This window comes from Apis cerana, linkage group LG1 (genome assembly GCF_029169275.1).
Source record: "Apis cerana isolate GH-2021 linkage group LG1, AcerK_1.0, whole genome shotgun sequence".
Taxonomy (NCBI): domain Eukaryota; kingdom Metazoa; phylum Arthropoda; class Insecta; order Hymenoptera; family Apidae; genus Apis; species Apis cerana.
The window spans coordinates 11,740,104-11,754,113 of record NC_083852.1 but is presented as its reverse complement, the minus strand read 5'-3'; the positions used below and the strand labels follow the sequence as shown (position 1 = coordinate 11,754,113).

Genomic DNA, 14,010 nt, shown 5'->3' with positions numbered 1-14,010 from the left:
GTAAATCTTATAAAAAAGTCTAATATTCTATAAAAATAGGATATATATCTAGATATAAAATTTTTTTAAAAATGGACAAATACCAGAAACAATAAATTTTTCTAATTTCAAATTTCTAATTTCAAAGATCACAAGTATGTATTTACCAGAGCTCATATGATATGTTCCGATTCCCCTTAAAAGTGCTTTTCTTCCGTCGTTCCTATAGAAAACGAGGTCAAACACTTTTCGTATATTCGTAAGAACTTCACAAGAAACACAACACCGGAATGACCATGCACTCTAGATAAAAGCAACCGTTCGATTTTGCTGGGCAAAGATGGCGTTAATGCGATTCGTTTTGAACGTGAAGCACTTCGCACCTAGTTAACTTGTTTATATATACACGCATGCTTGAGTGAAGAAAATACATTCGCATATTTTAACTTTTTAATTGACTTAGATATTTTAACAGCATTATACAATTATTATATATACAAATATTAATATATTCCTGAGATATTTTTGAAGTATCGATTAAAAATTAAAACAAATGTAAAAATTGTTATACAAATATATCTAAATTAAAATTTATTAAATTATAAGTAACTGAAGTTTACGTCACGAGAATAAGTGAGACGAAACGAGAATAAGATCGATCTATTTTCGTTATATTACACTCTGTTCGCGTCTCACTTCACTTAACTTAAATTACTTATGATTTAATAAATAAGCCTTAAGCGATATTTTTGAATATCAACTTTTATATTTGTTTTAGTCTTCAAAATCGATTTTTCAAAAATATTCCACGAATTGAATGCATTCATTTTCCATATAATAAAGAAATGAAGATCAAGTTCAATATATACTTATAAATTCAATTTTAATAAATATTCTTGGATTTCGATTATTATTAAAATGATAAAATTTTAATTAATATTACTTAATATTACTGTAATGTAATTGTATCAAGTTGGCTTTGAATTCTAGCATATGTACTTAAGCAGATTTCGAAAACGTATATTTTTAAGTAGGTTAATTAAAAATTTAGTTAAAAAAAATCAAATTTTTCATAAATAATATTCAAATCTTCAAAATATTCAAAATATTCAAATCAGAATTCTAAAACAGAACTTCGTATAATAATTATAATGATATCTATTCTATTGATATAGATATTATCACTATATAAAGATATTCAAACGCAATTCTTGATAAAATGAATTATCTATTTGAATTTATCGATCAAATAATGAATAATAAAGATTCGCTTGACGATTTAAATATTGCAATGTTTGATAATTTTTCATTTTTAATTCAATAATAGATAAGCTAGATAAGTATATTATTATTCATAATTATTACTTTATTATCAAAGGGCGATCAAAATAATTTATTATTTTCTTGATTTATAATATATAAATTGTTATGCTGTATAAAAAATTGGTGATTAGATTGTTATTAAATATGCTTCATTAATTAATGTATTCGATATAATGTATTGTCCGAGAAATATATTCAACTTTAGAAAAAGACAATATTTTAAATCACGAATTTATTAATGTACTTAACATACAAAAATTATTTGTCTTCAATATCACAATATATCAGTTTTTATTGTAAAGTATGTACAAGACCATTCCACTTTTAATAATTTAAAGTTATATTTTCATGATACTTTACTATCTAAATTTATTTCACATTTCTATTAATTTTTGCACTTCTAAATTTCGTAATTTGTAATTCATTCACCATTTCAATATTTAAAATATTTAAAATATAGTACTAGTCATCGATATTTATCAAGAATACAACAATTAATAGATTTTCTCATCATCAAATTCCATATATATAATATTAATTGTAACTTAAATAATTCAATTATAACTAATTATAACTATTATAACTATTATATTGTATATTCGCTGCTATTATCAGTAATAACATATTATTTGTATAATTTTCGATAATTTTTCTTTTGTAATGTATATGATTTTAATAATATGATAATAATCATTGATAACAACACATAACAGTTAAGAAATTATCTATATTATCCATTATATTAATATTTATCCATAGATTTATTATATTTAATTTTGAAAATAAATTTTTATGATTAATAATATTGCTGAAAAGAATTTCTAATTATTAAATAATTAAATATTATATTTAAAATAAAATTAGTAAAAGATTTATATGATTAAATTATTTCTGAAGATACATTTGTATAGTTAAATATAATATGTAATCTTCATAATATAAAAATCTTTATATAATAATATAAATACTAGAAAAAATACTAATATATATAAAAAGAAGAAAATTTCTTTAAAACAAATATTTTTATAAAATGTTTTTAAAAAAGAAAAACTTTTCAAATCAATATATTATTAAAAGAATATTTCTGTGGTTTTATTAAAAATTCATTTGACAATTATAATTGAAAAATTATTATATTTAAAAATTTATATGAGAAAATTTTTCTTATTTAATCATAATCTTCAAATTTTTAAAATAAAATTAATTAAATGTTGAAAAAATATCTGCTACCAAACCAATTTTGATTTATTTTCTTTTATTAAAATATTTAGATAATATAAATTATGTAATATTTATGTTTATTTATAATTTATAATTTTTATATTAATCTTCGATAAAAATATTTTATTTTAAAGTATTTTAAAAAAATTTGTTCAATACATTTTTAATCTTTTAAAAAAATTCATATTATTAGAAGATTCATTATGATTTTTAATTTCTTTCCGCTTTCTAATGTATCACAGAAAATTTTTACACTTCATTTACCAACAACAATGAAATATTTTCAAGTGACTACATTATCTTGGCCGATATCCAACGAAATTGTGCTAGACTGACCATCGTTAGAATTGAATTAAGGATAGCATAGATTCTCTCATTCGTAACCAATAAAATTCAAACAGTTTAATAGAAGCGAATTGTAATATCCTATTTGTGGTAAATTAATTGCAAAGTGGTACTGTTGACAATTTTATCTAAAATTTTATGCCATTACACGAATTCAAATTATCGTTGTAAATCGAATTATGTCTGCGAATATTATGCGAATTATCGGTGTATTTATTATAAATCAATTCTTAAAATTTTTAGAAAATTGATACATTCTTGTTATAGCTTGTTATAACTACATTTTTATATATAGATCGATGATTACGATTAAAAAATGGAAAATTTCTATCTAAATCTATCTTACAAAATTGAATAAATTGAAATTGTTTAAAGTATTTTTCATTATTTTGCATAATTAAATTGCATAATTAAAACAATTGCATAATATGATACGAATTTTTTATTTTGATACGAATCTATCACTTGTTATTATAATAAATTTTTATAACCTCCAAAAACCATGAAAAACAACCATATAGTTCGTTTAATGAACTATAATAATCTTAAACTAATTATATTCGATATATACAATACATATTTTTATAGGATTTATCAGACAAAAAATCTTTTTTCTATTAAATTAAAAAAAAAATCAATATTTGATATATTTAAAATTTTTCATTGCTGCTTTTTGTTTGAATATTTGAACTTTACATATTTAATAATCAAATATAATGTGTAATAATCGTTATATAAATGAAATGAATATCATGAATAAAATAATTAGATTATTAACTTACACATATGTTCACCAAGCGGCCAGATTTCTGGTCCAGAATTTACTTCAACAAGAATGGTTGGTGTACAGATCAAAAGAACGCAGAGATCCGCTACACTCAAATTCACTAGAAAAATATTCGTGCTATTCCGCATATCTTTGCCTCGAAACACGACGATTGGTACCTGAGAAAAAAGTTGTCAATGTTGGTATTTCTGATGTTCAAACATGAAATGCACGGTAAGAAATATGCAAGATATATTGAAAAATACTAAAACATTGGTTAAAAATATATTTTTGAAATAAATATATGATGTGATTTTATGGAAAATTATCATTATCTTCTTATAATATCAATACGATATTAAAAACTTGAAAAATAATGTCAATTAATTAAAAAATACAATTATCACTAAAATTAATATAATATTCGTTCTCTAATGCATAATTAATATTGAAATATTTAAGAAATATTAGAAAAAAGAGAAATTAATGTAATATTACATATATTATATAGTAAATAAAAAATTATGTTTTTGATATATATTATACGTATCGGAAACAAAAATTTGGAATACTTGAAAGTAATTTTGAAAAATAAAATTTCATGTATAGCATTCTATATTAAATTCTTATAAACATTATTAAAAAATAATTAATAAGAAATAGGTGAAATTGATCAATAGAAAACTTACCATAAGATTTCCAATTATGCCAAGAACCATCACTATAATGCAGGTAATCATAGATGTATTGCGAATGTAAGGCGGTAACATGTAAAGATCTGTCGCATTTCTAGACTCGATCACTGAAATGTTATTATTTATTTTTGACTAAATTAAATAAATAGATAGAAAACTACTTGAAAATTATTATATATATTGATATTTTTTAGATATATATTGATATTATTTAGATATCATATTTTCTAGATAATTTAATAAATATTCTTTTTTATTCATAGATAAAAAAAAACTAGTTTTCATGAAATAATATTATTATGTTTCAATTAAATGATTGTTATTATTCATTTATCTTTTGACACATATAATTCTCGATAACGAAAATACGTTCATTATTGAATAGCATAGCATTTCATACTTTTTTATTTTAACATGTACTTTGTTCAATAACCCAATAAAAAAAATAATAAAATTAAATATGATGCACGAGCATACCCGATAATGCATCGAGACCGTTGTTCCCGGTAACAGTTGTATAATATGAAGAATTCAATTCGAATGGGATACTGGACACTGTAGACAACATTTTTACTATGTTTTATCCACCAGGGTTTCCAATCCTGATATATATCTTTGCTTCGTATCACGATAATATTTCCAATTGCCCTATGATTCCACTTTTGTTCACAACGATTCATGTACAAACACTTGTCGCATTACAGTTTATTAAAATTAACACTACGTCAAGCTTATATATTTATAGTTTATTGGATGCTTCGTGTACTCAGATGGTCAGTAATTCTTCTACGTAGGTAGTTTTACATTTGGGCCGATACAGATTCGCGAATTCGAAACATCGTTGCAAACGGCACTGAATTTCCAAATACACGGTGACAACCGGTCAAAATCCATGGAGAATCGTGAAAAGAATGCTAGCTCTGTCGAACGAGCGTCATATATAGTTTTTTTTAACCTCCAATAAATCGTGGTTTTCGTTAACGCGATAGTATTAAGTAACATTATAAACTGCTTTCTCGTGACTACGAAGTCGTTTCGCTATCTTAAGCCAGTGACACTTTCTAGAGCAGCAAATTCTATTTGAATCGGTAATCAATCGTCCTACAATGTACAAGAGTTTCAATCTTAACCATATATTCGTCTTTAAGACGATCCATTAATCCTTTAGAACTCTGTGTTGTCGCGTTTACGAATTAAATGATTCTTATAATTACTTAGTTATTTTTTATAACAAATATAAATTTTAATATTATACTAAATTGTTTTTTTAAATTTTATATCGATATTAAGATAAAACAGAAAAATTTAACCTAACCTAATTTTGCATATTGTAATCTAGCTCCTCTTCGATATTTAATGATTTTTAAATATCTTATATAATATGAAATTCTGAACTTTTTACTTTATTATAACATATTATAATATATATTGTATATTATTAACGAAGGAATTTTCAAGATATTCGTAAGATTTTATTATATAGAATTTATTACTACATGGTATAGATAGTATTACTTAGTATTGTAACTAAATAATATATATAGTATATATATTGTAATATATATACTATATAGTGAATTAGCATAATTATCAATTATCAATTGTTCATAAAAATATATCATGATGTCTGACATTCAAAATATATAATAGATGAGCTAATATCACTATACTTAATATCTATTGATAAAGATTTAAAAAATCTGAAGAATATAAAGAAATATGAAGAAGCACTAATTAATATATAATAATTTCTATGAAACGTTCAAGTTTAATACAAGTTAGGAATGAAATATTTCAAACTTATTATAATCCATGAAAAGTACTTTTTCACCCATATATATTATTTATATATATTACTTATTATTAAAATATACTTATATTAACAATAGAATTATCTCTTATTGATAATTTATTCGTATCTAATCGAATTATATAAATTAATTAATTTCGTTAATATTTGAAAAATTTTTAAATTTTATTTACTCGAAAATAAAGTCTTAATAAAAAAATATTTAAAGATATTTATTTATTGATTATTTAATATCATTTAAATTTACGCAAATTTTCATAGTTTATTAAAAACAAGAAGTTCATAAATAAAGATTAAAGGATAAATAATATATTGGTTTTTGAAATGATCATGGTAAAAATAGTAAAACTATTTTCAATGAATGTCAAACTTATTTGAGAAAAAATCATATCGATTCAGAAAATTCAGAAATAATCGAGAAATATATATACATATATATATATTACATATATATATATATATATATGTATAAATATTCTTCAGTTTATTAGACCTTTATGTGATTGTTCTATTTATCTCCTATAAACATGATATATATGGATTGATCTCAAGTATCTATAATTAAAATCAATTAATCTCTCTTACTACCAGAATTTATTCGCAATCTAGATGTTCTAATCTTGTCAATGAAATATATATTATATTTATGAAGTGACCTGTCTCAACAACTTTATCAATTTTTACTTCTAGAAATGATTTCTATTTAACTAGTTATAGTCTTATATTTTGCAATTTTTTAATTTTATTTTTTTCTCAATATCAAGTTAATTTTGATTTCAAAGTAATATTGTCTTGTTTAATGAAAATAGAATGAAATAAAAGAAAAACAAAGATATATAAAAATAATATGATGTTATTAATATTTTGAAAAATGAATTTTCTATTCTAATGTACTATCATGAAAATAATAATTATTCGTGTTTTGATTTTGAAAATGAAATTTAAAATTTTCTACATTTTTAAAAAAATTTTTCAAAAAATTTTTCATCGTATTGTAAATAAATCGTTTCTGTTTTCGGCTAAATTGAAGATCATTCAGATTTTACTTACATTTAAACAAACATTGAAATTTCAATTTTTTAAACAATGAAATGATAATGATTAAACTATAACTTCACTTTAAAGTAAAACAGAATTTATCGGGATTTTATTTTTGAATAAAGAACGAAATGTTCTAGATATAACCTATAAAATGATATGATTATTAATTAAAATTGTATAATTAATTTCTTTTTGAAAATTTTTCAATTATTTCAATTATAATAATTTAATTTAACAATAAACGGAACAATAAAAATCGATCGATCTCAAAATCTATTTTATTATTTATAATAATTATCTATTTAATATCACTAATGACTGCGCTTTTCAATTTTGCAAACGACACGGATAAATTCACTTCGGGACTTTCTTTTAATTTTTTTATATAATTATATTTCTCATAATAACTTGCCCACTGACTGGAAAGTATTTAATGACCAGATTTTGCTTAAAAAAAAGAAATCATGACAAACTTTCGATATTTTCACTTTACGATCAAAAAAAGAAAAGTAACGAATTAACTTTTAACCTACAACATTTTAAATAACTTTTTATTTGAATCTCGATAAAAAGAGTTAAATGATGTGATCAGTTTGAATAATAAAGGATTATTTATTTATTGATATAGTATATACTGTAAAATCTTCTTTCATTGTTTTCTATTTTTTAAAATTAATCGAAATAATTTTAAAAGAATTGATCGATATGTCAATTATTCATTTTATCAAATTAAATAAATTTTTTCATTGGCTTTAGATGTACAATTACTTTTATCCATACTCTTAACCATAATTTCTGCAATAATTATATATATTGAGAAAGAAACACAACTGACTATAAAATTAAACAATTCATCGATTATTTTAAATCTTCGTAAAACTTCACAAATTTCATCATAAATATTTTCACTCATCTTTAGCAATGCATTACTGAACTTCATTTAATTTTATAAATATATTTCACATGAATAATTCGATCTGTGTTGTATTCATAGATCTAAGCGACCTCTTTGACACGATACTTCGTAAACGTTCGTCAATTACGATCACGTTGCATTTCGAAACATGTGAAACTGTTATTACCGTTATTGCGACTTAAACTATCGTGAAATTGGAAATTCTGACGGATACGAATAACACGTGACGGCCAATAATTCGAAGTGAACACATTTCCAAAATCACGACAACCGCAGCGAGCAAATAGTACCGGCAAACTGAATGAACATAGCTTGGCCCGCCACGATTCTCGAACGCGCTGTCTTCATTGCGCATGCTCAAGCTTCTTTTTCTCTCGATTCCTTTGCACACGCGTTTTGATAACGTAGCTAATTTTATTTTCATTGTAGCACTGGTTATTACATACAAAATTATATAATCTTAATAAAAAGAGATTACATAATTATTTTCATATTTTTTTATATTTTATAATATAGAAATTTTTTGTTTTTTAATAAAAATCAATGAAATTAATGAAAATGAATAAGATCGATAAATCTATATATCTATTATTAACTTTTCAATTTCGAACCAATTCTATTATTATTATAACATTATAATATTCTATACTAATAATATAAATAAAAATTTTTGTATTGTAACAAGAATAAATGTATATCTTTTTTAAAAATATATTCATCGAATTGCAAATATTTACTTGTTTTTATTGTTTTTTTTTTTTAAATATCAAACTCTATAAAGGATTAATAAATCAATACATGCATTCTTATAATTACCTTATGATTTTAAATGCATTAATGAATTTAAATGAAATTAATTAAGAAAAAAAAAAAAAAAAGAAATGAAAGAAAACAATAGTGAAAAGACAAAAAAAATGTTTCTGTTGAAACAATGGATATGCATTGCATAGTATGATTCAAACGTGATCGAACTTAATCCTGAAGCTTTTAAAATCGAATTTTCAAAGCTTAATAACAAAATGCATTGATGGATTAAGCAAAGTTGATTTGACGAGAATCATTAGAATAGTTCAAATATTTCTATAGAGAAAGAAATCTATATTTCAATTTAATATTAAGATAGGAAATCGAAAAAAGGATTTAATACTTAATACTTTACACATATCTCTCTAAAAATTTTTCATTGATTATGTGCAAAATAACAGAAAGGATTAAACATGGAGAATTTCGAATATAATCAAAAAAGATTATAGAATTTAATTTTGAAAAAAAAAAAAAGAGTTAATTAAATTTCATTTCTTTTTTATCCAATCATTTCTTATTAGAATGAAGAATATAAATTCTTCGCTCTATGAATTATAATTTTATTTTGTTTTTTATATCTTCTCCGATTTTTATTAAATATCATTTTCTTTAATATCTTTTTTATTCTTTTTAGTTATTAATAACATACATTGGAATAAAATGCTATATTTTATATATATATATATATATATATATATATATATATATTCACAGACATATCCTCTTTTTTAAAAATCTTAATCTTTTTAAAAATATCTTCAAAAAAAATAATTTCAAAGTATATTTTTATAATTTGTCTAATGACATTTTTTATTATACATGAAATTGATTGACTCTCAGATGAAACAGAATTTTTTTTTATTATTAAATTTATTATTTCTATATTTATAATGTCTTAATAAAATCTTTCAAAATATAAGATAATAAAAGATATTATATAAAGTGAATTGATGTTTTATAACATATATCTTTGACATTAATTATTGACTGCAATTAATTTAATGGTAATTTTTTAATTTTAATAATTGTCAGAGAAACTTTTTATTATTCTTCTAATAATGAACTTTTTAAATAATTTTTATTAAATCTAATAAATATCATAATTTTTTTAATAGATGATTCTATATTCTAAACAATCTCCATTTAGAATAAATAATAAGTTTATAAATCCAAAATATTATTTATTTATTATAAAATTTAAAGTTTCAAACATAACGTTAATTCTTTCTATTTTATTTTTATTATTGTCATTTATTTTTCGTCTAAAAAAGAAATTGAATAATTTTGTATATTAATTTGCAATACATATCGATTTAAGAAATTACGATATTACCATGCATGTATTCATAATTTTGTGATTTCTTTCTCTATCTCCAATATTCGCAATCGATTGAAACACAAGAAAAGAGCGTTCGTGGGACCTTATTTCTTCGAGACGCATTTCGAAACAATCCTCTGTATTACAAAGTGACAACAAAAGAAGAAGGCACATGTTAAATGGAATTCCGTATTAGGAATCCAAGCACATTCCATTTACTTCGTACTGTCCGCTTTATTAGCCAATCGAAATGTTTTGTCATTTTTGCTATTTTCTAAGAGACATTTAACGCAATATTTAATGAATGGCGTTCGATATCCGGAATATAATCGATGTGTTCTGGAAAAGAAAAGCAAAATTGAAAAATTTTATTTTTAAAAAAATACCTTATATGAAAATATTGTGATATTTTATTTAAATGTTATTTATACATGTTTTTAACAAATGTATATGTCATTATAATAATAATGTCAATAACAATTTTTCAAGTTTCTCTTTCTATTGATTCTCTTTCTATTAATTTCTAATAAAATCTATTGATCAAGTATTTTTGAGTTTTATTTTTAGATGGAAAACAGTGCAATGAAAAATAATATCAACGATATTGACAAAAATCATTAAGAAATAAAAAAATTACTCAAGAAATTAAAATTTCCGTAAAATCAAAATTGCGCATGCACGTGGAAACTTTTTCTTGGCGCGAAAAAGAAAAGATACGCAGATATCTCAATGTAAACATTAGTCAATTACGTTTGCCGGATGTTGCACGTTTGCGATGCAATAAAGGACACCATGCTTCCTCAATTATACACACCATAGTAAGTTGCATTCATTTGTGTCATGTAATAAATTTCTTGAAAATCCAACGCATTACATCAACCTTGTTACATTAATTAATCTCTCACGTACGAATTTGCACGAATTTCTCATCAATGTCTGTATTCATTCCTATTCACAATGATTCTGATAAATACCAGATTTGAATTCATATCAACACATGTTACAACATCGGTATAACTAAATAATTACGTAAATGAATCGCGTTAAGTACAAAAACTTGACTAATATCGTTAGAAAATCAATTTTCTTGAAAATTGTTATTATTAGGAAATCTTTTGTGTTATGATATGTTATAAAATCAATTTTATAATGCATTTATATCTTAGTTTTTAATTACCTTTCTTTTTTAAATAATTATTTTTATTACTTAAGTATTATTTATATATTATATATTTTATACATTTAAATTATTTTATTATTATTTTGTATTTTCTCTGTATTATTATTATTATTTTTTCCTCCTTTTTTTGATAGATTATTTTTTATTATTTATTATTATTTTATTAAATTAATTATAGTTTCAGAACTTGAAATCAAGAAATCAATCAAGAAGATTAAAAAATTTTATTTAGAAATTTATTTTATCAAAATGAATTAATATCTAGCATTTTAAAAGTCATGATATTTATAATATATATATAGTTTACTGCTTTTTTTTAGTTTTGAATTCTAATTTACAATTTTTAAGTCGAAATAATTAATATTAAAATACATTTCAAGTTTTAATATTTGATAGTTACAAAATTTCACATCAGAGTTTATTCAACTTATTCAAGCATTGATTTACAGCAATTTTGAAAAATCAATAATTCTTTTGAATATCATGGAAGTTGTACATCTTCAAAGAAACCTAAACAATATTTTAATCAAAGCATTTTACGTTTTATATATTTCCAACGTTTCCTTGAAATTTATCTTTGTACATCGTTGGCAAAGATATTGAAGCCAATAACATATTTTCTTATATTATCAAACACAACTGTACATATTACGGAAATAGATATATAATTATATAATACATAATATTTTATTATAATAAATATTATTTTAATTTAATTTCACAATTACGAATTTATTTCATTTAATGTTTTTTTTTAGTTAATTAAATAAAATTGAAATATTTTATTATAGAATTATAGAAAATTTGTTTATTATTTTTATTATTGTTTTAAAAATTTTATATTTATTATTTTATTTATAATAATTTTATTGATTATTTAATTTAATTGATTATTTATATTAATTATAATATTATTTTATTTCTGTATTTTGTAATTTGTTTTGAACGGATTATAAGTTGTTTTAATTGCGAAAATTACTATCATATATACAACAAGATCATATATACAACAAGAGTTAGAGAAAATTCCAATCCCAAGAGAAATTTATAGGCGGGCAAGATTCGAAAGGGTATTAACCACAAGACATTTCTCGGCGAAATAAATCACAAAATTTCTGTGTCCCTTGTCAATCATCGAATGAGAAACCAATAACCATCGATGAATCAATTTATCAATCTTGAGGGACCACGATAAAAATTGGAAACAAATATTAAATAATAATATATTGAATTCAATATCGAAACAAATAAAATTATTCCATGAAATATCGATATATTTCTATTAATGATAATATTTTTAAATTGAGCAATTAAGAATATTTCTTTTGAAATTTAATATTATTAATATTATCTGTTAAATTTTTAATGAATTTATGTAATTTTAAAATCATTATTTAAAACAATAAAAAATATATATTGTATTCTTTTTTATTAATAATAATATTATTATTTACTAATAATAAATGAATTAAAAAAAATATTATAATATTGTTCAAGAAAAGTAAGAAAAATTAGTATTGAATTAATTTGTCTTCATAACATACAAATAAATATATATTAATGTAATACTATACATATATAAAAAATAAAAATAAAAAATTAAAAAATCATATTTTAAGTAATTACCTGGTCAATTAGTTTTCTGATTGCTGTTTCACTGTGATTAATATTTGTATAAGAAGTTCTCTCAATGTGGAATGGCATGTATCCAAAATCTTCATCTGGCAAACATAATTCTGAGTCATATTTTATGATTTGTCTCAGCATTGTGAGATCTGGAAAGAGAAGAAATGACAATTTTAGAATTATACATCAAATATGTCAAAATTATCATTTGTTTTTATTTATATCTGATCTTATTCTTTTTTCGTTCAAAGGTTTTACTAAGTCTATACTTATAATTCAAGTCTAAATGTATTATTTGTTTATTATTTTCACTTTGTTTAATTTTAATTTAATGTTATACTAATTTAATTTTGCAGCAAGAATAACATATTATCCAATAAAATTAGCATAACTAATATTTTTATAATATTTCATGAAATACATACATCATCAGAAGATAAACAAATTTGTTATATAACCTAATATAATCACAAAAGAATTTTTCTATTAGTACATGTACATGTTTTTTATATTTCTCGAAATGCTTACTGATCTTTCACATATATCGAAAGATAATTTAATTTATTACATAACCTAATATAAAATACATTCTTGTATTACAAAAAAAAATAAATAATAGATTTGTTGATAAAAAATATAAATTAAAAAAGTTTTTAAAATAATTTTTGAATAATTCCTCGCGATTATTCATAGTTGTTAAGCAATACTCTTCATTTCGATTCTTTCAACATGCTTCTCTGAATAGAGAAAATGATATTAACGGCGAGATAAAAAGACGACTGATGTTTCTTGAAAACTCGAAAGCTTGGAAGCTTGAAGGTTAGATTAGACTTTATAAATAATGATATAAGCGTGACAAACTATTGCAGAAGAAACTTTAATTGGATCCTTGCATATTTTAAAGTTGTATTGGGATGAACGTAGATCAAAAAAATTTCTATATGTAGTTTTCTCAGAAGATTTCTAAAGTAGCTCGTATTCAATTA

The 14,010-nt window shown here is 21.7% G+C and overlaps 1 protein-coding gene across 7 annotated transcripts in view; it reads right to left on the bottom strand.

Moving 5' to 3' along the window:
- LOC108001634 (orexin/Hypocretin receptor type 1) overlaps positions 1-14,010 on the bottom strand; it is an 84,659-nt gene that overhangs the window by 37,606 nt on the left and 33,043 nt on the right. For 2 of the 7 annotated variants that reach the window (XM_062073379.1, XM_017062716.3), the window contains exons 1-4: positions 8,263-8,520; positions 4,807-5,390; positions 4,324-4,436; positions 3,651-3,813 (exon numbers count right to left, since the gene is read on the bottom strand). In XM_062073379.1, the coding sequence (XP_061929363.1) occupies positions 3,651-3,813; positions 4,324-4,436; positions 4,807-4,897 (367 nt within the window). In that variant the 5' untranslated portion in view covers positions 4,898-5,390; positions 8,263-8,520. Of the gene's footprint in view, positions 1-3,650; positions 3,814-4,323; positions 4,437-4,806; positions 5,745-8,262; positions 8,521-13,024; positions 13,174-14,010 lie in introns of those variants that run through there. The other 5 variants (XM_017062717.3, XM_062073395.1, XM_028668554.2 and 2 more) reach the window with 4 other exon arrangements.